The sequence below is a fragment of the Tinamus guttatus genome, unplaced genomic scaffold, assembly GCF_059628265.1.
Source record: "Tinamus guttatus ecotype Peru unplaced genomic scaffold, ASM5962826v1 Tinamus_guttatus_pri_ptg000344l, whole genome shotgun sequence".
NCBI classification, from domain to species: domain Eukaryota; kingdom Metazoa; phylum Chordata; class Aves; order Tinamiformes; family Tinamidae; genus Tinamus; species Tinamus guttatus.
The window spans coordinates 272,818-300,323 of record NW_028288878.1 but is presented as its reverse complement, the minus strand read 5'-3'; the positions used below and the strand labels follow the sequence as shown (position 1 = coordinate 300,323).

Genomic DNA, 27,506 nt, shown 5'->3' with positions numbered 1-27,506 from the left:
TGCTTTGCTCCAGCACCACACGCCCCAGCTCAAGGGCATAAGGTGCAGGACGACTCTGAACTACCTCCTCATGAAGGCAGCCCCAGCAACTGCCAGGTCTCCTGGGGCAAAAAGCCAAACTACTGTGTGCTGTGTTGACACTCGTGTTCTGCCACTGCTTTCTCAACCCATGGTCCTACTACAATTAACTTGCAGCTTTCATGCCTGCTCCGTTACTCAACGTAGCAAAAAAATCTTTACTTTGGCTGTCTTTGCTTGCTGTTTGTGGATGAATCAAGACTTGCTCCGTATTCAGCAGATCTTGGGGGATAAAACAACACAGTATTTTGCATTAGGTTACCCAACAAAGTTAGTTAAAAAAAATTACAAGCTTCTAAGTCTTCAACTCACTGTTATGGTTAATAACAGCAATAGGAAAATTACTTAATTATTTTCACACATTATATTAAATTGATACTTTCACATTCTCATAGGAGAAGTAAGAGATTAAGAGATACCGTAGGCATGATGAGAATTTTCTGACCAGATCACTTGATATTACAGGTGGTTACAACTAGCGTGTTGACTTGTTTACCTTCCTGTTACCCTAATATAATCATCCTTTTTATTAATATAGCCATTAATCGTTTATTAACAAGGTAAATTAGTATTGGTTTTGTATTGGAAAAATACCTGCTGTTCAAGATCCAATACTAAAATCCAGCTTTAATGTAGAGGCACCCAAACAAAGATAAGTGTCTCAAAGGTGACACAAAGGCAGGAAGTGACTCGCCCAAGGTCTCACCAGATGAAGTTCATCCTGCGTAGCTTGGCTTTCTGAAAGCCCAATGTGTCCCCTGGAGCCATCACTTTGTCAAGGAGAAAGATGCTGCTCTCCTTTCTTCGTCTTCTCCCTCAATATCTCCTTAGCTTGGCTTGATGTCGCTCTGGTTATGAACTGAGCAGCTGGTTCCATCCACTTTTCTCCTGGTGGTTACAAATTGATCTGTGATGCCCTTCATACTTCATCTCCATCTTATTCTACTTGCTGTCCTCCTTCCTCCCCCCAAAACATGGAAATGATGTTTCTTACCACCTGAAATGCTGTGGTCCACAGGCCACTTCTGCGCATCCATCTCACGTGCTGATGGAGGGACCACTGCCAAGCGCTGTGTCAAGATCATCAATCCTTGGAGCTCTTTGGACTGGCAATCTCTGCCCCACCCCGATCCTAACCTCCATCCTGCTCCTGTGCAACTCAACCCACTCACTCCCATAAAACACTTCTGCTTAGAAAAAAAAAAGAACATTTATTTTGGCTCTCAAGCATTCCTAATGAGCTGAGCTCAGCACCCACTTGCATTGGTCTCCGCAGGAAAGAGCCCTTCTGTTTTAGCGGGTTCTTAGACACCCCCTAATTATACTTTTCTCTTCAGGAAGCTTTAAGATTTTACTGTGAAGAGTTGATAGCTCATGAATGAGAATGAAAATCAGTGAAATCAATGAAATTCAAAGGGATGAGAAAGATTTTTCTAACTCTGCCTGTGTGATCACAGCCCCTTTTTCCCAAGTGGCTTATATCCCTAATTATGCAGGTATTTAGGCAACTCGCCATCAAGATATATGATTCCAATCCTATGTATATATGTTGATATCTCTTATCTGGGTAGCTATTAAATCCAAGTATCATGTTTATTATCCTGCTACTGTATTTGTGTTCAATGTGCAGTAGCTGCCAATTTCCTTGCTGTGCTTACCTCAGCTGATGCAGCTCATAAAGCTCAGGGATTTTCATCCCATGGCTACAGGAACCAGCTAGATCTTTCTGCTCAGATATCTGCAGCATTTTAGTCATTCAGCCTTTCTATTTTAAGCTGATTTAAATGACCCTGAAAAACTGAGAGGGTTTTTTTTTTGAGGACAGATTTCTCCCTGGGTGGTTTTTGAATGGCCCCGTGGCTTAGATTCAGAAGATCAGTTTTAAGTTGACTTGAGTTGGAGTGAGACGGATGTGGGCTGGGGAAGTTGGCAAAATTCCATGGACAATGAAGGAAGCTCAGAAAGGAACACTCCTGTCACCTGTCTCTGGGACCTCTTTGTGGGAGGAATAGCCCACAGAGGTTCTGTACTCTCAATTGGAGAAGCCCAGACAAACTCTTATAAATGAATAATTTCTGAGATGCAATTTAAAGATGTCTTAGAGAAATTCCCCCCAAAACACAGACCAACTCATGTGGCTATTTGAATAGTCCCTAAAGAATTCCACTCCTGAGTAGAATCTGTGACAATTTATCTTTGTTAAGGATGTGCGTTGAAGCTGTGGTCGTTTTGGCCATATTTGAGTTGGGAAACGTCGTGCTAGTTCTTTGGAGGGATCAGAACAGAAGCTATGTCCGTATATCTTGAGAACAACACCAGCCCTTTGCAGGAAACAGGAAGGGATGGCCAGAAGCTCCCTGTTCATTGCAGGCTGCGTGAGCATCTCTCTGAACCGGGATACGTTACCGTTTCTGAAGCCAGCTCAACGGGTTCAGGTGTGGTTTGGGCTGTTGTGCCAAGGTTGAACTGTGACAGTGGCAATCACAACAACAGCAACCTACATGCCATGCCCTTGGATAATGTGGCACGTGGTGGGCTCTCTTTGCACAGGGTCTGCAGGAGACCTTCTCAATGGGGTCTCTGCTGCCCCAAAGGTCCATGTAATTTTCTAGATGTCCAAATACTCCCTGGCCCGCGTCATGCAGCCAGCTTAGGTATGGTTTTGGGGCAGTGATTTTGTGCAGCCATCTATCTAACCATCGTTCCAAATTAAGATGGCCTGTTTGGCCTGTGGGTGTTCCCTCCCCTAGGCCATGCCACTTCCTTGCAAGATCCATGACTTAGGCTATCTTACTGATGCGGAGTTCATCGGAACAAGACACCCTCAGACTGAAAGGAGCAGGGAGGAAGGTGAATTCCAAGCCAAACAGTAGGCCACAAACTCAACAAACAGGTGAAAAACACTGAGTGTTTAGAAACTGCTGTATTTCTGCCAAAGAATGCTTATTTAAGGCAAAGGGGACTTTTTAGCTCAGATCACAGAAGGAAAATCATCGAACACAACCTCTGGGTCTCCACACCTCCTGACAGGAAAACATAAATTGCCCTCCTGATTTTTCTAATTGCTCCTAGGTCACACAGGTCTTAGTCTCTGCAGTTTCCAGACACATTTTGTCCCATGAAGAATTTTGAATGGAGCAGATACAGCTCTGAGAGAATCTTTCTGCTTGACAGAAACTTATTTATCTGAATAAAAGTAAAAATACAGGACTGATGGAATAGTTCACCCTTGTGATGAAATTCTAATATTTTGATAAATCTTACCCAGGATGGGTTGAAGTTGACCCATTTCCAGGTGTTGCCCCATTCACTTTTAGAAATACCATAATTACAGAAGCTTTTATTTACCACAAGCCTTCTTTCTGCTGTGGTTCTCAGGCCAAGTCAGTGTTTTGTATTATAATTTGTAGGAAGAGGAGAAAACAATCAGGGAACTTGTAGGTAAATCAGCTGGTCTAATAACAGCTTTTACCTCTCCCTGCAAACCTTTAATTTCAGGGATTCACAAGCCACTTTCCCAATGGACCAAGGATTGCAAAGCCCTGACCACACAACTACTATGAAGCGGAACCGTTGCAGTGTGGCCTTATGTGGTACCTTTGGAAGGAAGTGCATCCCCTTCAGCTGAAGTCCAGCTTATCCTCATGTTGTGCAAGGAACACTAGGATGGTCTTTGCCACTTGGAAATGGCTCCCAGAGGTGCTTTTGGTGACAGGGCATCACATCTCCATGGTCTTCTTGAGTTATTGGTCAAAGCTGAAGTCTCCTAGTGGCATTGCCTGCGGCGTGACTCGTCTCCACAATGATCTTTAACATGTCCATGGCCATTTGCCACATCGAGGTACAGAGTGGAGTCGGGGACAGGGAAGGGTGGAAGGATGGGTTGGATGGATGCGCAGGGGGACAATCTGGACTAAAAACTTTGGGGACCAGCTCTTGTATTTGATACATAGCCTCATAGACTTGAGGCGTAGTATGAATTTAGGGGATACTGTGAAGGAAGCTGAGCTGCCCTCCCTGACTCTGCAGTCAATGAGGGCTCTATGAGAGCTACCCCAAGGCCCTGTCTTGACGCCAAGACATCTCAGAAAATGAAATGTCAGAAGAGGTGGGAAAAAACAGGAGAGAAGAAACCATGGTAATCTGCACTGAAAACTCTGCACACTGTAATTAATGATGGAGAGCGGGCTACCTAGATAAGGAAATCTCATCTGAGCAAAGCTTGTGAGTCAAGCAGGATTTGGAAAATTTCACAATTCCTCCATTGGTGTGGGATGTTTACTCTGTTGCCTGTTCAATCAGCCATTAATTGCTGCCTGATGAACCAAACCCAGTAATAAAATTAACAAACCTGCTGATTACCATGGAATGGAGACCAACTCCTCCATGAGGTATAAAGGAGAACGTCCATCTCCCTTGGCAGAGGAGTTGAGGCTCCTTCACTCTCGTTGCTCCTCCTATTTTACAGCCTCCTCCACCTGCTCTCTTGACTTAACGCTCTGAAGGTGACACTATGAGCCACAGGTTCTCTAGATTTTGGGATGGGGATTTCAGTTCTTATTCTGCTCACTGCGGCACTCTGGGCAGTGGGCGAAGCTCATCTGCCATAAACCGTTGGAACAACAGAGGACAAGAAAGATACGGTGATTATGGTTACGGTTATGGCAGCAGGAGTCTGCATAACCTTGGTGGGTTTAGGAATGTTTATGTCTGTGGAGGCTACAGCGGAGAAGAAGGAGGATATGGAAGGTGCCTGGGATTTGGTGGCATAAGACATCTCGGTACAGGCTTTGGCAGAAGAGGATATCCTGTAGAATCTTTTCAAGCAGGGCTTGGTAGTGTGTGTGGAGGAGGCTTAGGCAGGGAGGCACTTGGAAGTGGCCTTCACAGAAGTGTCTTTGATGAGCAAGGGGGCAGAAAGAGCTTTGGGCACGTAGGTGTTAGTCGAGGCATGGAGGAGGTCCGTGTCAACACCAGCCTGCTGAGGCCAGTGCACATACAAACCGACCCCAACCTCCAGAGAGTGTGCTCAGACGAGAAGGAGCAGATTAAGACGCTCAACAACAAATTTGCATCGTTCATTGATAAGGTAAGTCCCCTTTTTACTCTTATCCAGGAGAAGGAAAGAGCAGGGGCACCGCTCTGCTTGGAAAAGGTGTGGGAACAAGCACGGCATTAACACAACTGGTCCTTTTGCCTCCTCTCCTCCCAATTTACAGCAATGGCTAGATTCCAGCAGGCCAGTAGCAAGTTCTTAATAGCTTGTTGTAAACTCCACTGCATGAATCACTGGAAGATACTTATCCCAGGGCTAAGTAGAAGTCTTTTTTTGTGGCAGCATGATAATGAACTGTGGGGTGTCACTGACATATTAATCCATTTCCCTCTTGAGTAAAAGGGAATCTGCCTGGCTAGCAATATTCCAGGGCCTGAGAACTATTTGTGCTAGGAGGAGAAATGGGTAATGGACATCACTTTTTTTTTTTTTCCAAGCAAAGCAAAATGTTGCATTTCCTCAGACCACAAAATGATATGTGATACCTCTTTTGGAGTCTCTGGCCTTTTCCTGCCAGTCAGTGGTCCCCAAATCTTTCTCCTTTATCTCTTTCATCACTTTACACTACAACTCTTTCATCTCTGTGCCCAGTGTTGTGTTCTCAGTCCTTTCTAATCACAGCCACAGGAACAAAACATCCATCAAAACACTTCCACCCACACAGACCTTGCATGTGCCTCTGTTGGAGCAGTGACGTGTGTCTGCATAGGGAGTAATCTGGTATTTGTTATCCATTATGGCTTAAGAACTTCTGATATTTACCTTGTAGGGAAAGATACGCCCAGAAGTTACAAGCATGCTTAATCCTGGAAAAATATGAGGGCTCTTGATCCCCTTTAATTTGAGAAATATTTTGGATGTCAGCTGCCAGGTTAACAGCCTGTTTAGCATCCCCTCTGAAGAGATGCTAGCCTTCTGGTTTGCTTAAAAGCCCAAATCCGAGCAGTGTAGGTCTTCCAAACCTACTTCTCTGAGATGAGACATATCTAGATATATCTACAGTCCCCATATTTACCTAAACTGTCTCACGTTATTAACACAAATATTAACTAGTACTGGTTTTACAATTGTTAATAGAGAAAAGGCTGCTTACCCCAGAGCTTTCCAGTGGTAGAGATGTTCTTCTGCTTTGGCTTGCAGGTTCGATGCCTTGAGCAGCAGAATCAGGCTCTACTCACCAAATGGGAACTTCTGCAGCAGCAAAGGGTCCCGCCAGAGGAAAGCAGAAAAATCGCATCTTTCTTCCAATCTTACATCAGCAACCTGCAGAGGCAGTTAGAAACTCTCCAGAGCCAAAAGGAACAGCTGGATCCGGAAGCATACAAAATGCTTCAGCTTGTTGAAGATTATAAAAAGAGGTGAATGCTTCCACATTCCTGAAAGGATATGTTGCCTTGGTGGGAACAACCAAGGACTTGACTCCTTTGAAAGAGCCAGTCTAGACTGGTAGTATGAAAACATGAGTGTTGCCATTAATGCTGCTATTTTTATCATCATTTTTATTGGTTTCTGATCCACTAGACTGAAGAATTATGATAGGCAATGAGCTATCTATTTCTTTTCTCTGTTGCAACAGATTTGAGGACGAAATCAACAAGCGCACGGGTAAAGAGGAGGAGTTTGTGGAGCTCAAAAAGGTGAAGTAATCCCAGGCACCAAGCTAAATCTCTTGATGCAGAGTTTACAACAATCTCTTGATTTAGCTTGGAGATAGAGCACATCTGTTGCCACAACTGTTCTGATTTATTTCCAAATCACTCTTTTCAGTTCTAGGAGTTAAAAACTTCTATTTCTGCCACTATTAAAATTAAAACTGAGATTTTTGAGCCATTGTTTGGCTACAGGAATGAAGGATTTGAAGTAATGTACCAAGTTTAGCAAGAATTGCACTTCAGTGGAGAGCTTGACATCAGAGCAATACCAACACGCCTGTGGCTCTCTTTATAGGAATTGGACAGTGCCTACCTGGGAAAAATGGGGCTTGAAGTGCAGGTGGAAATATTGAAGCAGGAGCTCGAGTTCCTCAGATGCTTGTATGAGGCAGTGAGTATGCTTCTTGGTCTGAAAACTTTCCTTTGGGTGATTCAGGACGCGTATCCTTTGGAGGTTCCTAGAAAATTCCCCTGGAACAAGGCTTAGTGTGTAGAGCGGATCATCCTAGGCCTTCGATCTAGTGAGGTGCCTTTTTGTAACTTTTAGTAGAAAAAGAGGGCTGGTGTGACCGAAGGTTGGAAGGGACACTTCAGAATTATACTGGCGGTTGATCTGTAGGACTTGGAGGATGCTGGTCTCTGTGTGAGGCAGGAAGGAGTTTCCAAAGGTTTTCTGGATAGATGGCCCCATTTCATCCCTCATAACATAACTTGAAGTGTTCACCTGAAGTGTTAACATCCAAAAATCTTGATTTCCTTGCAGGAGCTGTCTCATCTGCAAACAGTAGTTGGTGACACCAATGTCAGTCTGTCCATGGACAACCACAGAGAAGTGAACATGGATGGCATCATTGAAGAAATCAGACGGGAGTGTGAGGGAATTGCTCAGAAGAGCAAAGCTGAAGTGGATGCCATGTATCAGGGCAGGGTAAGTAGACAGCAGTAAGATAGGAAAACAATCTGTCTGGCTTGGAGATCAGTGGACAAGAAACCAAGGTGCCTATTCTCTCTGCAGTACCAAGACCTTCAGGACATGTGGGGAAATTACCATGAGCAGCTGAAAAACAGTTACCAGGAAATCCAAGAGTTGACCAGGCAGATCCAACAACTACGGTCTGAAATTGAAATCATACAGAAAAAGGTAAAGCTGAGGCTTTCATGGCATGCATCCTACGGCTGTCTAGCGCCAATGCAGAATAATGTGACCCTCCCTTTTGAGCCAAATCCAGGGATGATGTATTCATTTTGAATTGAAACAGGTTTTGATTTGGGTATCTATATTGGGATTTAATTTGGGTTGACTTAGCTGGTCTAATGCTGGATTTTTTTTGAGTGCTATCACTGAGGCGGGTCTTTTAGTTTGCAAGGTCTCATAGGAAGTTTTGAAAACCCTGTTCCTGTTAAAGGGAAAAGGACACATTCTGCTTATACCTTCTACAGAATGCCAGCCTCCAAGAAGCAATTAGGGATGCTGCCCAGCGTGGTAATTCTGCCATCAAGGATGGCCAGGAAAAGCTTCAGGAGCTGGACCATGCTTTGCAGCAGGCCCAAGAAGAGCTAGCTCGCCTTCTTCACGACCACCAAGAGCTCCTCAATGTGAAAATGGCCCTGGATATTGAAATTGCCATGTACAGGTCACTTCTTCAGGGGGAGGAGACAAGGTAAGTACGAACATTTCATCCTGGATAGAACCACCTGCTCAGTACAATCTGTCCTATATCCATCACTTAGATGGCTAAAAAGAACTGCTCTCTGGAAGGGATGAGCTCTTTCTCTGGGCTATTGATTGGACCTAAACTGATTTTTAGATTAACTGGGCACACTAACTCAATTTTACCTTTCTTTCACAGGATACAGGAAGGCTCACCAGCAACAGTCTGTAAGTATCTCAAGGTTATGGATTGCCTTCTGAAGAGCACTATTACCACTTTGCTGTCTGTGATGCATAACACCATGTGTGTTTTAACTTAATTTCCTAGAAAAAGAGGGCATATGGGATTGTCTTGTGAGCATATGCGTGAACACTTGTGTATCTACTGTGATTATCACTGATTCCATTGCCATTACAGTAAGGTAAAAATGATGTTTTCCTTGCAGGTGTCATTGACTACACTACGAGTTCTACTGATGGCATAAGAGGAAGAATTAGAGGAGGATGCCATTCTGATAGCACTGGAAATGTTTCCGGAGGCTATGGCTCAGGTTCTTGTGAGAGGGGTGCATATGGCTCTGCAGGAAGAAGTGGCTACGAAGGAGGAACTCATGTTTCTGAGAGATGGAGACCAGATCCTCCGAGTGGAGGCTGCAGCAACGCAACTAGCAGCAGTTCTGGAAGAAGGAGATCTGTCCCTGGTGGTGGAGGTGGAAATATAGGGGGTGGAGGCTCCATCGGTGGAAATGAAAGCAGCTCTGGAGAAGGGGGAAGATATGGGTGTTCAGGAGGAGGATATGGCTCTGGAGGAGGCAGTTATGGCTCCGGAGGAGGAGGAAGCTCCGGGATTGGAGGCTCCAGCTCTGGCAGCTCAGGCACCGTCTCTGGAGGTGGAGGATATGGCTCTGGAAGTGGCAGACACAGTCCTCACAGTGGTGGTGTGAGCTCTGGTGGTAGCTGCAGTCCTGGAAGGAGAGGCTCCATCTCTGGAGGTGGAGGTGGGAGCTCAGGTGTGGGAGGATCTAGCATTGGAGGAGGAGGATACGGCTCTGGAAGTTGTGGTTATGGCTCTGGAGGAGGAGGAAGCTCTGGGGTCGGAGGCCCCAGCTCTGGCAGCTCGGGCTCCGTCTGTGGTGGAGGAGGCTCCAGCTCTGGAGGAGGAGGATACGGCTCTGGAAGTGGAGGAGGAAGCTCAGGTGGGGGAGGATCTAGCATTGGAGGTGGAGGATACGGCTCTGGAGGTGGAGGATACGGCTCTGGAGGAGGACAATATGGCTCTGGAAGCGGCAGGCACAGCCCTCACGGTGGTGGTGGGAGCTCTGGTGGTAGTGGCAGTTCTGGAAGGAGAGGCTCCATCTCTGGTGGTGGAGGATCTAGCACTGGAGGAGGAGGAATTGGCTCTGGAAGTGGTGGTTATGGCTCTGGAGGAGGAGGAAGCTCTGGGGTTGGTGGCTCCAGCTCTGGTAGCTCCGGCTCCATCTGTGGTGGAGGAGGCTCCAGCTCTGGAGGAGGAGGATTCGGCTCTGGAGGAGGAGGATACGGCTCTGGAGGTGGAGGAGATGTGTGTGGAAGTGGCTGGCACAGTCCTCACAGTGGTGGTGTGAGCTCTGGTGTTAGCAGCAGCTCTGGAAGGAGAGGCTCCATCTCTGGAGGTGGAGGTGGGAGCTCAGGTGTGGGAGGATCTAGCATTGGAGGAGGAGGAATTGGCTCTGGAAGTTGTGGTTATGGCTCAGGAGGAGGAGGCTCCAGCTCTGGAGGGGGAGGATACGGCTCTGGAGGAGGAGGATATGGCTCTGGAAGCGGCAGGCACAGTCCTCACGGTGGTGGTGTGAGCTCTGGTGGTAGCGGCAGTTCTGGAAGGAGAGGCTCCAGCTCTGGTGGTGGAGGATCTAGCATTGGAGGAGGAGGAATTGGCTCTGGAAGTGGTGGTTATGGCTCTGGAGGAGGAGGAAGCTCCGGGGTTGGTGGCTCCAGTTCTGGTAGCTCCGGCTCCATCTGTGGTGGAGGAGGCTACGGCTCTGGAGGAGGAGGATATGGCTCTGGAGGCGGAGGATACGGCTCTGGAGGTGGAGGACATGTGTGTGGAAGCGGCAGGCACAGTCCTCACGGTGGTGGTGTGAGCTCTGGTGGTAGCGGCAGCTCTGGAAGGAGAGGCTCCATCTCTGGTGGTGGAGGATCCTGCATTGGAGGAGGAGGAATTGGCTCTGGAAGTGGGGGTTATGGCTCTGGAGGAGGAGGAAGCTCCGGGGTTGGAGGCTCCAGCTCTGGTAGCTCCGGCTCCATCTGTGGTGGAGGAGGCTCCAGCTCTGGAGGAGGAGGCTCCAGCTCTGGAGGAGGAGGATTCGGCTCTGGAGGAGGAGGATACGGCTCTGGAGGAGGAGGACATGTGTGTGGAAGTGGCAGGCACAGTCCTCACAGTGGTGGTGTGAGCTCTGGTGTTAGCAGCAGCTCTGGAAGGAGAGGCTCCATCTCTGGAGGTGGAGGTGGGAGCTCAGGTGTGGGAGGATCTAGCATTGGAGGAGGAGGAATTGGCTCTGGAAGTTGTGGCTATGGCTCAGGAGGACGAGGCTCCAGCTCTGGAGGTGGAGGACATGGCTCTGGAGGCGGAGGATATGGCTCTGGAAGTGGCAGGCACAGTCCTCACGGTGGTGGTGGGAGCTCTGGTGGTAGCGGCAGTTCTGGAAGGAGAGGCTCCATCTCTGGCGGTGGAGGATCCTGCATTGGAGGAGGAGGAATTGGCTCTGGAAGTGGTGATTATGGCTCTGGAGGAGGAGGAAGCTCCGCTGTTGGTGGCTCCAGCTCTGGTAGCTCCGGCTCCATCTGTGGTGGAGGAGGCTCCAGCTCTGGAGGAGGAGGATATGGCTCTGGAGGAGGAGGATACGGCTCTGGAGGTGGAGGAGATGTGTGTGGAAGTGGCAGGCACAGTCCTCACAGTGGTGGTGGGAGCTCTGGTGTTAGCAGCAGCTCTGGAAGGAGAGGCTCCATCTCTGGCGGTGGAGGATCTAGCGGTGTAGGAGGAGGAATTGGCTCTGGAAGTGGGGGTTATGGCTCTGGAGGAGGAGGAAGCTCCGGCGTTGGAGGCTCCAGCTCTGGTAGCTCCGGCTCCATCTGTGGTGGAGGAGGCTCCAGCTCTGGAGGAGGAGGATTCAGCTCTGGAGGAGGAGGATATGGCTCTGGAGGAGGAGGATACGGCTCTGGAGGTGGAGGATATGGCTCTGGAAGCGGCAGGCACAGTCCTCACGGTGGTGGTGTGAGCTCTGGTGGTAGCGGCAGTTCTGGAAGGAGAGGATCCATCTCTGGTGGTGGAGGATCCTGCATTGGAGGAGGAGGAATTGGCTCTGGAAGTGGTGATTATGGCTCTGGAGGAGGAGGAAGCTCCGCTGTTGGTGGCTCCAGCTCTGGTAGCTCCGGCTCCATCTGTGGTGGAGGAGGCTCCAGCTCTGGAGGAGGAGGATATGGCTCTGGAGGCGGAGGATATGGCTCCGGAAGTGGCAGGCACAGTCCTCACAGTGGTGGGGGGAGCTCTGGTGGTAGCAGCAGCTCTGGAAGGAGAGGCTCCATCTCTGGAGGTGGAGGTGGGAGCTCAGGTGTAGGAGGATCTAGCATTGGAGGAGGAGGAATTGGCTCTGGAAGTTGTGGCTATGGCTCAGGAGGAGGAGGCTCCAGCTCTGTAGGTGGAGTACATGGCTCTGGAGGCGGAGGATATGGCTCTGGAAGTGGCAGGCACAGTCCTCACGGTGGTGGTGGGAGCTCTGGTGGTAGCGGCAGTTCTGGAAGGAGAGGCTCCATCTCTGGCGGTGGAGGATCTAGCGGTGTAGGAGGAGGAATTGGCTCTGGAAGTGGTGGTTACGGCTCTGGAGGAGGAGGAAGCTCCGGCGTTGGAGGCTCCAGCTCTGGTAGCTCCGGCTCCATCTGTGGTGGAGGAGGATATGGCTCTGGAGGAGGAGGATATGGCTCTGGAAGCGGCAGGCACAGTCCTCACAGTGGTGGTGTGAGCTCTGGTGGTAGCGGCAGCTCTGGAAGGAGAGGCTCCATCTCCGGTGGTGGAGGATCCTGCATTGGAGGAGGAGGAATTGGCTCTGGAAGTGGGGGTTATGGCTCTGGAGGAGGAGGAAGCTCCGGCGTTGGTGGCTCCAGTTCTGGTAGCTCCGGCTCCATCTGTGGTGGAGGAGGCTCCAGCTCTGGAGGAGGAGGATATGGCTCCGGAGGCGGAGAATACGGCTCTGGAGGTGGAGGACATGTGTGTGGAAGTGGCAGGCACAGTCCTCACAGTGGTGGTGGGAGCTCTGGTGGTAGCAGCAGCTCTGGAAGGAGAGGCTCCATCTCTGGAGGTGGAGGTGGGAGCTCAGGTGTGGGAGGATCTAGCATTGGAGGAGGAGGAATTGGCTCTGGAAGTTGTGGTTATGGCTCAGGAGGAGGAGGCTCCAGCTCTGGAGGGGGAGGATACGGCTCTGGAAGCGGCAGGCACAGTCCTCACAGTGGTGGTGGGAGCTCTGGTGGTAGCGGCAGTTCTGGAAGGAGAGGCTCCATCTCTGGTGGTGGAGGATCTAGCATTGGAGGAGGAGGAATTGGCTCTGGAAGTGGTGGTTATGGCTCTGGAGGAGGAGGAAGCTCCGGGGTTGGTGGCTCCAGTTCTGGCAGCTCCGGCTCCATCTGTGGTGGAGAAGGATATGGTTCTGGAGGAGGAGGCTCCAGCTCCGGAGGAGGAGGATATGGCTCTGGAGGAGGAGGATATGGCTCTGGAGGAGGAGGAAGCTCCGGGGTTGGAGGCTCCAGCTCTGGTAGCTCTGGCTCCATCTGTGGTGGAGGATATGGGTCTGGAGGAGGAGGATATGGCTCTGGAAGCGGCAGGCACAGTCCTCACGGTGGTGGTGGGAGCTCTGGTGGTAGCGGCAGCTCTGGAAGGAGAGGCTCCATCTCTGGCGGTGGACGATCTAGCGGGGGAGGAGGAGGAATTGGCTCTGGAAGTGGCGGTTATGGCTCTGGAGGAGGAGGAAGCTCCGGCGTTGGAGGCTCCAGCTCTGGTAGCTCCGGCTCCATTTCTGGTGGAGGAGGCTCTGGCTCTGGAGGGGGAGGATATGGCTCTGGAAGTGGAGGATATGGTTCTAGAGGAGGAGGCTCCAGCTCAGGAGGTGGAGGATATGGCTCTGGAGGAGGAGGATATGGCTCTGGAAGTGGCAGGCACAGTCCTCACAGTGGTGGTGTGAGCTCTGGTGGTAGCTGCAGTCCTGGAAGGAGAGGCTCCATCTCTGGAGGTGGAGGTGGGAGCTCAGGTGTAGGAGGATCTAGCATTGGAGGAGGAGGAATTGGCTCTGGAAGTTGTGGTTATGGCTCAGGAGGAGGAGGCTCCAGCTCTGGAGGTGGAGGATACGGCTCTGGAGGAGGAGGATATGGCTCTGGAAGTGGAGGATATGGCTCTGGAGGAGGAGGCTCCAGCTCTGGAGGAGGAGGATACGGCTCTGGAAGTGGCAGGCACAGTCCTCACAGTGGTGGTGGGAGCTCTGGTGGTAGCGGCAGCTCTGGAAGGAGAGGCTCCATCTCTGGTGGTGGAGGATCCTGCATTGGAGGAGGAGGAATTGGCTCTGGAAGTGGTGGTTATGGCTCTGGAGGAGGAGGAAGCTCCGGCGTTGGAGGCTCCAGCTCTGGTAGCTCCGGCTCCATCTGTGGTGGAGGAGGCTCCAGCTCTGGAGGAGGAGGATATGGCTCTGGAGGTGGAGGAGATGTGTGTGGAAGTGGCAGGCACAGTCCTCACAGTGGTGGTGGGAGCTCTGGTGGTAGCGGCAGCTCTGGAAGGAGAGGCTCCATCTCTGGTGGTGGAGGATCCTGCATTGGAGGAGGAGGAATTGGCTCTGGAAGTGGGGGTTATGGCTCTGGAGGAGGAGGAAGCTCTGGGGTTGGAGGCTCCAGCTCTGGTAGCTCAGGCTCCAGCTCCGGAGGAGGAGGCTCCAGCTCTGGAGGAGGAGGATATGGCTCTGGAGGAGGAGGATATGGCTCTGGAAGCGGCAGGCACAGTCCTCACGGTGGTGGTGTGAGCTCTGGTGGTAGCGGCAGCTCTGGAAGGAGAGGCTCCATCTCTGGTGGTGGAGGATCTAGCGGTGGAGGAGGAGGAATTGGCTCTGGAAGTGGTGGTTATGGCTCTGGAGGAGGAGGAAGCTCCGGCGTTGGAGGGTCCAGCTCTGGCAGCTCGGACTCCATTTGTGGTGGAGGAGGCTCTGGCTCTGGAGGGGGAGGATATGGCTCTGGAAGTGGAGGATATGGCTCTGGAGGAGGAGGCTCCAGCTCTGGAGGAGGAGGATACGGCTCTGGAAGTGGCAGGCACAGTCCTCACAGTGGTGGTGGGAGCTCTGGTGGTAGCGGCAGCTCTGGAAGGAGAGGCTCCATCTCTGGTGGTGGAGGATCCTGCATTGGAGGAGGAGGAATTGGCTCTGGAAGTGGTGGTTATGGCTCTGGAGGAGGAGGAAGCTCCGGCGTTGGAGGCTCCAGCTCTGGTAGCTCCGGCTCCATCTGTGGTGGAGGAGGCTCCAGCTCTGGAGGAGGAGGATTCGGCTCTGGAGGAGGAGGATATGGCTCTGGAGGAGGAGGACATGTGTGTGGAAGTGGCAGGCACAGTCCTCACAGTGGTGGTGTGAGCTCTGGTGTTAGCAGCAGCTCTGGAAGGAGAGGCTCCATCTCTGGAGGTGGAGGTGGGAGCTCAGGTGTGGGAGGATCTAGCATTGGAGGAGGAGGAATTGGCTCTGGAAGTTGTGGCTATGGCTCAGGAGGAGGAGGCTCCAGCTCTGGAGGTGGAGGATATGGCTCTGGAAGCGGCAGGCACAGTGGTGGTGTGAGCTCTGGTGGTAGCGGCAGTTCTGGAAGGAGAGGCTCCATCTCTGGTGGTGGAGGATCCTGCATTGGAGGAGGAGGAATTGGCTCTGGAAGTGGTGGTTATGGCTCTGGAGGAGGAGGAAGCTCTGGGGTTGGAGGCTCCAGTTCTGGTAGCTCCAGCTCCATCTGTGGTGGAGGAGAATATGGTTCTGGAGGAGGAGGCTCCAGCTCTGGAGGTGGAGGATATGGCTCTGGAGGAGGAGGAAGCTCCGGGGCTGGTGGCTCCAGTTCTGGCAGCTCAGGCTCCATCTGTCGTGGAGGAGAATATGGTTCTGGAGGAGGAGGCTCCAGCTCTGGAGGTGGAGGATATGGCTCTGGAGGAGGAGGATATGGCTCTGGAGGTGGAGGATATGGCTCTGGCAGCGGCAGGCACAGTCCTCACAGTGGTGGTGGGAGCTCTGGTGGTAGCGGCAGCTCTGGAAGGAGAGGCTCCATCTCTGGTGGTGATGGATCCTGCATTGGAGGAGGAGGAATTGGCTCTGGAAGTGGTGGTTATGGCTCTGGAGGAGGAGGAAGCTCTGGGGTTGGAGGCTCCAGTTCTGGTAGCTCCAGCTCCATCTGTGGTGGAGGATACGGCTCTGGAGGAGGAGGATATGGCTCTGGAGGCAGAGGACACGGCTCTGGAGGAGGAGGACATGTGTGTGGAAGTGGCAGGCACAGTCCTCACAGTGGCGGTGTGAGCTCTGGTGGTAGCGGCAGCTCTGGAAGGAGAGGCTCCATTTCTGGAGGTGGAGGTGGGAGCTCAGGTGGGGGAGGATGTAGCATTGGAGGAGGAGGAATTGGCTCTGGAAGTGGTGGTTATGGCTCTGGAGGTGGCTGTGGAAGCTCTGGTGTTGTAGGATATGATTCTTGTGGAGGTGGAACATCAGGTGTTGGTGGATCTTCTTACGGTAGTATAGGGTCCATCTGTGGAGGGGGAGGAAATGATTTTCCTGGAAGCCATGGTTGTGAAAGTGGTGGGTATGGGTATGGAAGTTCCATATGTGGAGGGGGAGGATATTGCTCGGGAAGGGGAGGATGTGGATCTGGGGTGAGCTTTGGAGAGGAGCCAAGTGCAAAGGAGTAGTGTACCGTAGTTTTGAAATGTTTCGCTTTGGAGTCACTTTTGGAAAGTGCATTTCCAATGCAGACAGCTTTTCTCAACAGGGGCTAACCGCTCTGGTGGGAGGAGGAGCTCAGGGATATGTGGTTCATCTAGAGATGCTTCTCAGAAATCATATTTACATGCAAATGCAAAGAGCAAATGTGCCCTGAACGGGGCCGTGGAGTTCTTGTGGATGCAAGGGTGCCTTTCCTTCTCTTGACTGATCCACTCCTAGTCTAGATGGGTCAAGTAGTCCTGAGCTCTGTGCTCTCTGCCCTGCCGTCTCCTGATTCCGTCCTCCAGTGTGCCATGGGCACACATTCTTTAGACCTATCCTTTCTCTTGAAGATATTGTGGCTGCAGCTATTGTTTCTTTAGGCATTTTCTGGAATGCTCTGAGCACTTCAGCTCTCAAGTGATATTTTGGTCCTTTTATGTTGTCTACTAAAAGTCTGCAACCCTGCCTGGTGTGTGTGTTCATCTATTTGAGGGTGCAACCCTGAAACACGGACAGTTCAGAAAGTTTTTAATGGAAATGTGGAGAAACGCTCTTTCAAATGAACCTCTGGGGCTAGAGGACCACAGGCTCATGGCAAAAAAGGGTTTCAGAATGCAAGTCCCATTGGCCTAGGCTAGTCAATTAACCAGGATGCATGGCTCTGTCTCCCTTCAGTCCCTCCCAAAGTCACAGCATAGTCCAAGTCATCCACCATTGTTCTACCATTGCATTTGGCTGATTAAGAAAGGAACAAAATGTCTACAAACAATATTGTCTCCTTATCCCATCTCTAGCCCTGTTCTTCCCCTAAGGTCCCAAAGCATGATTGGATGGGTCCACCCGGTCTACCTTGTTTAACTAATTTTTTTAATCAATGGTCACTTCTATGCAGGAGAAGCTAAAAGTTTTTGAAATTCTCATGGGAGCTACTCTAAGCCCAATAAAAAGTTCTAATGAAGAACCAAGAAACTGAGATTCCTGGGAAAAATTGTTCAAGAAGCTCAGCATAACTGTGTCATCTTAATTTGGCAAGACTCCACTTAACCTGAGTGTCACAACCCATGTCAGGAATGTTCCATGTCCCTCTTCCCCAGCCAGAGGGAAGATGGAAGCTTCCAACCTGCTTTCCAGAGAAATGAGACCATGAAGAATCCAAGGATGGGAGGGTGGGTGGCAGCCTGGGATGGGAGCCAGTGGGCAGCTCCTCGCTGGGGAAGGAAATGCTCAGCCTGGTGGGAAATCCATTCTTGGGAACCCTTTGCCCATGGCCATGAAACCATGAAAATAGAGAGAAAGTTCAGAGACAGCCCCAAAGGGCTGCACAAAACTTTTGGTTTGAAAGAAACTAGGGCTGCTCTTCATGTGGGGAGTTCCAGACACACTATTCCAGGCAAAACCAAGTTATCATTGCTCCCATCAAATGCAGAAAGTCCTACCAGGCTTTACCCCAATTAGCTGTTCTAGGACCATGTTAATGAAATCTGGAGCTGGCATTAGCTAACCTGCTGAGATAAAGCAGGGTTTTCATTTGCACCGGCTCACAGCTCCCTGGTTGAGCGTAGTGGGCGGCGTGAGTCTTGCAAAATGCCCTGCAGAGCTACGGTAGTTTATTCACCCTACTAATACTTGCTCCAACGTCATGCACCGAAACGCTTCAACTCTTCAGAAGCCAAGTGCGAAGCTACCTCTTCACAGGGACATTTACACCCAAGACAGTAAATAAGGACTCAGTCAGGACAAAACTCTTCCCTACTCCCTCCCTCCTTCCCACCCTGGGCACTGCCAAGAAAACTGGAAATTGTAGGAGGTAATTCTGATTTTTCTTTCTGAATTGCATATTGCTAGTTGTTGCTGGGCTTCAGTTTCACTATTAAACCCCTTTCGTAGAGAGGACGCCTGGACCTTCACAGCTATAATGAGGGCAACCCAATGAAACCAAGCATTAATCTCATCAGTGTGATCAGGTCTGTGGGTTATTTACTGACCTGTTTTGTACAGCAGAAAGAAGGAAGGGAGGAAGGTAGAGTCAGGGGCAAGAAAATTGGCATTTTTGGAGGTAATTCAACATATTCTGGAATGAATCACCTTCTGGAGATCAGACAAACCATCTGCTTCGGTTAACTGTAAGAGTAACTTGGGAGAGTAACTCAGAAAAAAAGATCGTGAACCCCAAACTCCTTCAAGGGGCTTGATCAGCACTTACGCTAAGTTGTGCTAAGTACTGTTTACACCCTGGCAGTACATAGCCTTAAGTGCAGGGCTAATTTTGTGAAGGAATGGTTTTGAAGGGTATATCAAAACCTGTTCTGCTTGTCAGCTGAGCTCTAATGATCTCTCCAGTTTCTGCGGATGAGTGTTCTGGCACCTCCTTCCATATGAAATTACTCCTGTTTAAATAGGAGTGAAAAATCTGGTCCTGGATTCCAGACACCCCAAAATACAGTATTTTTAAAAATGATTAACATCTGCTTCCTTCCTTCAGCAGATATGTAGTCCAAGTTGCATATGTCAATTATATATATTGCACCAGCATTATTTTTAATGGGAATCATCACAAGATATATTGGCTAAGCCTTTTCCCAGAGACTTTTTGATTTTTGAGGTTCAAATATTGAGCTTAGGTCATGAGAGGACAAGATCATAAGATGAGACCCTCTGTATCATCAGTGTCTTGATGCAGGTGGCACCAGTCAGCACAATACTGTAAACACGCTCATCACGTAACACCGAAACAAGGTGCCTACTGACACCCTGTGACAAGACATGGCTTGAACCTCCAAGGATGGGGACTCAAAGAGCAAAATTTCAGGTAGGAGAGAAGGAAATGAAGGCATCAAAGAAGATGACAGTTGGTCAGTTGTCATTAAAACTGTCGGGAAGTTTGTATCTCAGTGTCGTCCTTCTGTCAGAAGATGCATCACAAAATGCACATGCACTTTATGAAACATCCCATAGCCACCTTTGGGGCACAAATCCACAGGAGACCTCAGCTTTTTCTAGGTGGACTTAATGTTCCCTTACTGTCCTGGCTTCTAAATATATATTGCCCTCTACAGGTGAGAGCTACCTGAGAGGTCCCTGAGTGTTGGACTAGCTGTCAATGTCACAACACCAAGAACCCAAAGAAGAACCTGTCAGGCCAGGGATGCTCAAGACACATTACATACCTCCACCTAGTGGGAGAATAAAAGTTGTGCCACAGAGATGCAGAGCTTGGAGAAATCTGTCCCATCCCGACTCATGGAGTTTGGGGCTTCAGCACTCTTCACCAGGCAATATACCCAGCACAAAAAATTCCCTTCTCACTTACCTTGGCAAAAAGCTTTGAAATTAGTCATGGTCAAAATTGGATAGGCCTTCTTCTTTCTTTACTTCTGGGCTTCTTTCCAAAATACCTGGTGATTAAAGGGGGAAAAAAACCCTAATGAGTTGTGATTACCCTGGGAGATCTTCCCTTTTCTACTCTCCCTGTGCCCACAAACAGGGAAGTCACAGCAAACTGCTTGGACATAGAAACACAGAGTGCCATTAAGGGGAGGGAATCTGGTGTATTTTCATCCTGAAGAGGCTCTCCACTGCCACAGGACATGGGAAAACTCTGGTTTCTGCAGCAACCTGAGTGGGAAGAGGTGAAGTTGGGAGGGAAAATGTGTGAGCCTTTAAACTACAACATGAGCTGGGCTGGATGCTGCCCTGCAAAAGGACTGCTGTGAGGTTGAGACCAGCTCCAGGGCTGCATCAAGTGGCATCATCTGCCTTTTGGGGACTCAGGTCATCAGGGCACATTGGGACTCAGGGTCAGAGGTGAGGCTGATCTGGGTAAATCCACCCTTCTCTGCCCCTAGGGATGTGAAAAAACAAGTTCTAGCATTTTGCATATCAATGTGCATTAATGGGAAGAAAACCTTTGAAACCAAGACCCTCCCAACCTTGTACAAACACAAAAGCTCTTCCCACTTGGAAGGACCCAAACTCTCCTTGCGCTGCTAACAGCAAGACCAAGCAGAGTCCCACAGGCTGCAGGAGCACCATGACCATCCCGAATCCCCATCTGCGAGATGGGGAGTGCGGGGGATTCAGTAGGAGATGGAGGAGAGAGAAACCAGAAAAACAAAACAAGAACAGACTCCAGGCCAAGGTCCCTCCTCCAAGGTTCCGATCCTGCTCTTCCAGCTGGGATTGCCATGGACTCGGCTGGTATTTAAGCAGGCGAGTTAGACACCCAGGGCTTCAATCATTCCTGCTCCTCTGTGTGTAGGTGTAATTGATAGTGCTGTCAAGAACCCGCAATTAAGCTAGTTGTCTTTCCAGCTGCTTCATACCCTCAATTATCTTGCTCACTGGGCTATGGGCAAGATGTTCCAGTGCAGAATATTTGCAAATGATGAGGTACAAGAAAACCTTTGGCATCAGCTGCTTTGGAGACAGAATACTATCAGGGCTTCTCGTAAGCAGATTTGCTTTTCAACGAGCCTCTTGCAAAAGATAGTGAAAAAAAAAAAAGTCCTCCAATGGTCCCAGGGAGCAAAAAAAGTCCCTGTAAAACTAAGGAAAGAAATGAGCAAGTGAGATATCACCCTCTTCCGGGGAATTTGAAACCCTTAGATGTTAAATTGCCAAGAACGCTAAGCAAGTTTTGAGCTGATGGAAAAGTTCACGAGAATGTGGCAGAAGAGCAGGGGAAAGTCGTTTCTTTCAAACCTGAATCGAAACCTTCCACACTTCTGTTATCAAAGAGAGCCTGGAAAGGGGCCAGGAGAACTGAGCTGCAGACTTGGCTCCATGCCGAAGCATTGGGAGGCTCTCAACAACTATATTAAACTTATCAGCTTCTCCTTCCCCATCTGCCAAGCAAGCCTAATAAATCTTTTATTTGCCTTAAGGTATACCTTGAGTTTTCTTTATGATCTCAAATAGGAAAGATTGAAATAAAATATTTTTACCCTTTTGTATCATGACAGAAAAATGTACATTTCCACGTGGTGATTCCCGGTCTCCAAGCATTGGGCTGCCTCCTCATGTGACTTGTGGGCATGGCTGTCTTTGTCCCTCTGGGAAAAGCAGAGTTTTGGAGACTCCCAAGGCTCCACAGAGAGCAGATAATGCAAAATTCAGTTCTAATTTGCTGTTCACCAGAACATTCCTCTTCAATCTGCCATTGACAGAATGGGAGATGCTCTTAAGGTCATTTCTGACCTAAGCTGTAATTAATGGGAGGAAGGAGAACAAATTAAAATAACAAGAAAAAAACAAATCACTAGACCCAGCCTCTGCTGTCCTCCAAGCTGAGTTTGCAAGCAATGCTATTTAAAATCAGAAAAAAATTCCACAGCATTTCATAAATGTTCACGTTACACATTTTGCATACTGAAACCTGTGAACTGCTGCAAGGCAAGGCAAACCCCTGCAAAAACCCCAAATTATTCTTCCCCATCAACCAAGCCCAGCTTTTGGGATGTGTATAAAGGAAATGCTTGTGGATGTTGGAGCAGAAGTCCCTCTTGGAGCTGCCCGCTCTCTCCCAGCTGCCCGGTTTTCCTGATTCTTGCCTCATCCAAGCGTCCCAGCATGAGCCAGCAGCTGTCAGCTGGAAGGTCTCTCCGTGGCCAAAAGTGCTTCTCATCAGTATCTGCTGTGGGCCGCCCAACATGCTGCAGAACCAGCATTTTCCTCCCAGCTGCACCATTTGGGAGAGCGTATGGAGTCTGGAGATACAGCCGAAGTCTCTGGAATGAGGATGGATGTCAACAGGCTTCCTCTGGTAGAAGAGGATGGAGATACCAGGATGCCCATTACAGCGGCAATGGTGGCACCTGTGGAAGGGTGGGATGTGCCTTGGACAGGAGCTGCAGAAGTGGAGGTCTTTGCTGGGTGCACATCAACAAGGGCCTCCTGCAGCCCCTTTGTGTCAGGATGGACCCTGGAATCCGGTGCATCCAACGGCAGGAGAGGGAGCAGATGAAGAGCCTCAATAACCAGTCTGCCTTTTTCATTGACAAGGTGAGATCTGAGAAGAGACACAAAGAAACGAGGTTTAGGTACGAAGGGAACCTTCCTTTTTTGCCCAGCTCTTTGATTCCTCTCCTTCTATCATCACACGTCTCCCATGCTGTGTGGCAGCTCTCCAAGACGGTGCTGGTCTAGCTGATAAGGTTATTTTAATCTCTACTTGTGTGCTTGGGTAAGCTGCATTTGTATTTACTTTTAATAGTGTAAGGGAGCTGTTCCTCCAAGGTCTTCTGCTATGCTTCTGCACTCTTGCACTCACTCCACACAGCTAGACCTTGCAAAGTGACGTGGTCTTCTACTGACAAATGGTGATTTCCACTGTCTGAGCATCCAGCTGCTATGCAGATGTATTTAAAAAGCTCAGGGTCTCTGCAGTTGCAGAAAAGGCTGTGTGGCTTAAGGCTGCCCCAGGGAACAGGAAAGCATCAGGCCTTGATGGCCCTGGGATTCCTCGGTTATGAAGATCACCACATCTCCCTTTTGTCCTTGTCCCCTTCATTACAAGCCCCTAGAGCACTGACTCAGAGGAGAAGATGCCTAATTCCTTCCCCATTCACCTGATCCCTAAGGACCTAAGCACGTGCCTGAAGAGGGTGGCTTTGCCTTCTGCTTGCAGGTACAACGCCTGGAGCAGCGCAACAGGGAGCTGGTCACTAAATGGGACCTCCTCCAAAAGCAGGTCATGCCACCCCAGAAGAACCTCAAGCAAGTCTTTGAGAGCTTCATTTGCAGCCTGAAAAGGCAGCTGGACTTGCTCCTGCAGGAGAGGAGGCAGAGGAAACTTGAGCAGAATGACATGGAGAAGCTGGTTGAGGAGTTGAAATGCAAGTAAGTGGACAGAAACTATATGAGGGAGGTGGATGCTTTTTTTGTGTGTGTTTCTTGATGACCTTCTCTCTAACAAAAAGTACATTCCAAAAGCACCACGACCCCTAAAAACAAAACCCAAAATAAGGCCTCCAACCACAGAATGACCTAGGAATGAGTCTCTTTTCTTCCCTGACAGATGTGAGCAAGAAGTGAGCAGGCACACAGCTGCCAAGAAGCAGTTCATGCTTCTGAAGAAGGTAAGGAATTTGGATGAATGGAAACGCTGGATTTGGAGATCCAGGGAGTTTCCTCTCATCTCTCTTTTCCACAATAAGAATCAGGTCTAGAGAATATTAAAAGTCATTAGACAAATAAGTATTCAGAAAAAACACATCACAGAGTATTGCCAGAGAGCATCAAGCCTCTGCCATTTAGCACAGAAATTACATTTAAATCTAAAATGTCTGCTCATTATTCCAGCACCCAAATCATGATATTACTAAGTAAGAGTTCAGCAATGTTGTATATGCCCGTGGGACCCCTCAGCTGTTGTGCTAGGGACATACAACCTTTCAAATCACATTTTCTAAACACAACATCTTACCCAAAAAACATAGTGAAACTGCCTGTGGTCTCCAACTTCTAAACACCTGCAAACTCTTTTAGGATGTGGATTGTGACTATCTGACCAAGGCAGAGCTGGATGTAAAACTGGAAATCCTAAAGCGGGAAATAGAGCTCCTGAAGTGTGTGTTTGCTCAGGTATGGATCCTCCTATCCTGGTCTTGCTTGCCTGTTCCCATTCCTACCAGCCACTCCTTGTCTATATTGACTTATGGCTGATTAAACCAATCCAGCAGGCTCCCTCTTGGAGGCAATGGGACTCGAGCTGCAAGTCTAGTCACAGCATGAGTCGTGGCTGCAAAAAAGCTCTTGGTTGCACTGTTACTTCCACTGGGGTGGATGAAGATAAGAAATCAAGGGAGGAAAGACTCCTGATTGCTTATTAGTACTTCATGTGGCTTCTAGGAAACTGCTGAGTTGGAGAGAAGTCTCTGTGACGCATCTGTCATTGTGAAAATGGACAACAGTCGAGGCCTTGCTGTGGAGGGCATCCTCAAGAGCATTGAGTGCTGGTATGAGGACCTAGCTCAGAAAAGTAAGGCAGAGTTGGATGCGCTCTACAGAACTAGGGTAAGTTGGAAAACCCAGTGACCTACCGTAATTCTGTCACTGTCAAAAATAGTAGCATAAAGACCTTGGAAACCAGTGTTAATTGCCAGCTCTCTCCTTTCTCACCATCAGTATCAAGAGCTTGAGGAGGCAAAGGGAAGACGTTATCATGAGCTAAAGTCCCACCAGCAAGAGGTTGAAGAGCTGAGTCTGGTCATGCAGAGACGGCAGTGTGACCTTGACAACATGAAGAAGCAGGTACGATGGGTCACATTTACTCACTGGATCCCCTGGATGTAAGACTCCAATCCTCTGGATTTCCAGACAGTCCTTTTGTCTTTAATGTAGATCATTGTTCAGACTGTTTCCACTGCTCTAAGATCTTAACAGTGCTGCAGGATTTATCTGATGGACTGTTTTCTGCTGGATCATTTTGATTATTGTAAATAACTAATTGCACCAAATTACATCATTGGTTAGCAACTCCGACAATTGCTCCAACAGGAATTCTAGTAGGAGACAATGCTTCCGACACAGGCTCAAGGCATCCAATAAGTAAGGTAGAGTTATGACTCACCACTAATTCAGCACCCATAGTAAAGTAAGTGGTATAATTTTCAGGTTCATTATATATTTTATAACGGGAAATAATGGAAAACCTTAATGATTAGTTCCAATTAGAACAAAACATTAGTGTCCTTGAAACAAGCTTAGGGTAGTCTCACAGCACACAGATGTGAACAGTCTTCCTCTAATATTTCAGAAGGGATGTTTGATTTCTTTTTAGAAACATTCGACTTTCCCAAAAATGACATCAATACTTCTGAATTTGTCACTCTCAAAAGGAAAGAGAAATACTCTTTTAAAGGTGAAAATGGAAAGAGAAAGGACAGAGGAAAATAAGGACTTTTGTCTCTCCCTGGATAGGTGTCCTCTCTGCAAACATCCATTTATGCTACTGAGAACCACAGGGACTGTGCCCTGAAAGATGCCCGGGAGAAGCACGTTGAGCTGCAGAACGCCCTCCAGAAGGCCAAGGATGAGCTGGCTTGCATGCTGCGGGATTACCAGGAGCTGCTGAATGTCAAACGGGCTCTGGGTATCGAGATTGCAACCTATAAGACTTTACTGGAGGGTGAAGAGAGCAGGTAGGCACCTCTGCAACAATGTATGGGAGGTGGGCAGGCTTTGGAGCCCTTCGGCAGAGACAAGAAGGGTGGAAAATGCTAAAAACGCTAGTTATTGTGATGGATAACCATTTGACTTTCTACTTCTTTAGGATATCCACTGGAATACCCATGAGCATGTGTAAGTAATTCCAAGTTTTGCTTTTTTTTTTCTTACAACTTTAAAAATGCCAATTCTGGTTCTCACAGGGAGGGGAAAAGCCATGTTCTGCCCACGGGAAATGTCCTCAGAATGACTCAGGTTTTGTCTTCCCATGACAGTGGTCAGCATCCCTTGTAATATCGTCTCCGGCCTGGGATGTGGAGCTGGCCCTGCTGGTAGACAATGCAGAAGACAATGGTCTTTCTGTGGTGCTGGTGGAGCATCCTTCCCTGCAGAGCTTTGGGCTTGCCGACGAGGATTCACCTCCAGAAGCACTGCCAGCTCCATGGATAGGTGGTGTGTCCCTGGAGCCACCAGCTGGAGCCACATCTCCAGGAGCGGAGAGTTGAGATCCAGAAGTGGGGACTATTTGTGCCAGGGCTCAGCCCCACAGGGTACTGGTGAACATGTTGATAGGACCAAAGAGATGGATGAAAAGAGATGCAGGGCTGAGAGGAGCTCGGGAAGCTCAGCTCATCCACAAGGGATGTGCAGGCCAAGGATGAGGATTTCAATGGGTCCTCTGTGCAAAACACAGTTGCAAAAATGAAAGCCCTGGTCCTCTTTCAGTAGTAAAAATGTCTTCAACACGAGTTTGCACTTGAGGAAGAGGCATACTAGGAAGGAGAACACTGTAGCATCAGGAAACCACATCAGAGAAACACCACCAGGATCACTTCAGAAAAGGGATACTTAAAACATATTCCTCTTGATATATGCTTTTCCTTTAAAGCTTGTGGTTGTCTTGGGGCATCTATCGGCCAATTCGCGCTCCTCATCAACTTCTTCTGATGAAACTTTTCCTAATTATGAAACGAGTTGTAATACTTAGTTCAAAATCCCTTTCCTAGAGTGCTCCAGGAAGTGTTTCTGGAAATGAGCTCTTTAGGACTCTCCATTTCATCAAAATCAAGATGAAGTCATTTTAGGCAAGTCCGCAGAGCTGTACTCATGAGACAGTGTGGTCATGGAGAGCAGGGGTAGGGCTCTCGTGAAGTTCTTTGTTAGCTGTCTCAGACCAGTCTGTCATCTATAGGTAGGCAGGCAAGCCATAAAGGAACCAAAAAAACACATTTCACCTTCTGTAGTCAGCAACAAGTAATTATGTTGCTTGTATTCCCATTAGTTTCCTCGCTTGGTGTCCTGACACACAAAGTCTGCTTTGACATACGCATAAATTAGAGCTCCATTCCTTGTATCTTGATGACTCAAGAGCCATAAAAGTGTTCTTTTGTTTGTTTGTTCTTTTATTTTCTCTACTTCCAATAAAGTGCATGGATATGAAAGCATTGCTGCTTGTTTTTTAGTATTTCCAAAGAATACAGGAATGCCCTAGTCCTAAATTGGACATGGACCTTCCTTCTTTTTTTTTTTTTTCTTTTTTTTTTCTCCTTTGCACTGTGAGCAGATATATTTGCTGATTAGAAATTTTAATTAAAATTTAGGCAGAGGTGCCAGGGCTGCCCAAAGAGTGTGGTTTAGAGTCAGTCTTTAGTTGGTGTAAATTACTGAAGCCCTCTAAAGTCAGCTAATTTACTCTGATTTTCACCAAATTTGCCTCTTACTCAGTACCATTCAATGTATGCTTTAACAGTGATAGAGGAAAGATCTCTGTTTCTTTGCATTTTTATTGCATGTCTACCATTGAGGTGTGATGCTAAAATACATTTTTTACTGGTTCAAAGTCTACTGCAAATAAGGTCATTACATCAAAAAACCCCAGAATGTGCTTGACTGCACTTTTCCAGCATCATTTTGGAGAACCTTGACTACCTGCTTAGGATTTCAAAATGGATTAAAAG

The 27,506-nt window shown here is 48.7% G+C and overlaps 2 protein-coding genes across 2 annotated transcripts; both read left to right on the top strand.

Moving 5' to 3' along the window:
• The first annotated feature begins 4,591 nt into the window (after positions 1–4,591).
• LOC148593717 (uncharacterized) lies at positions 4,592–16,367 on the top strand. The gene is made up of 11 exons (XM_088529759.1): positions 4,592–5,167; positions 6,275–6,492; positions 6,711–6,771; positions 7,082–7,177; positions 7,550–7,714; positions 7,802–7,927; positions 8,227–8,447; positions 8,637–8,665; positions 8,884–10,787; positions 10,880–10,932; positions 11,012–16,367. Exons 1-11 carry the CDS (start codon positions 4,592–4,594, stop codon positions 16,365–16,367), a joined length of 8,805 nt encoding a protein of 2,934 aa, XP_088385885.1.
• A 5,584-nt stretch (positions 16,368–21,951) lies between these two features.
• On the top strand, positions 21,952–25,691 carry LOC104577023 (keratin, type II cytoskeletal 73-like). The gene is made up of 8 exons (XM_010224451.2): positions 21,952–22,383; positions 23,009–23,220; positions 23,399–23,459; positions 23,869–23,964; positions 24,232–24,396; positions 24,508–24,633; positions 25,303–25,523; positions 25,655–25,691. The coding sequence occupies exons 1-8, from the start codon at positions 21,952–21,954 to the stop codon at positions 25,689–25,691; spliced, it is 1,350 nt and encodes a 449-aa protein (XP_010222753.2).
• The last annotated feature ends 1,815 nt before the right edge of the window (positions 25,692–27,506 follow it).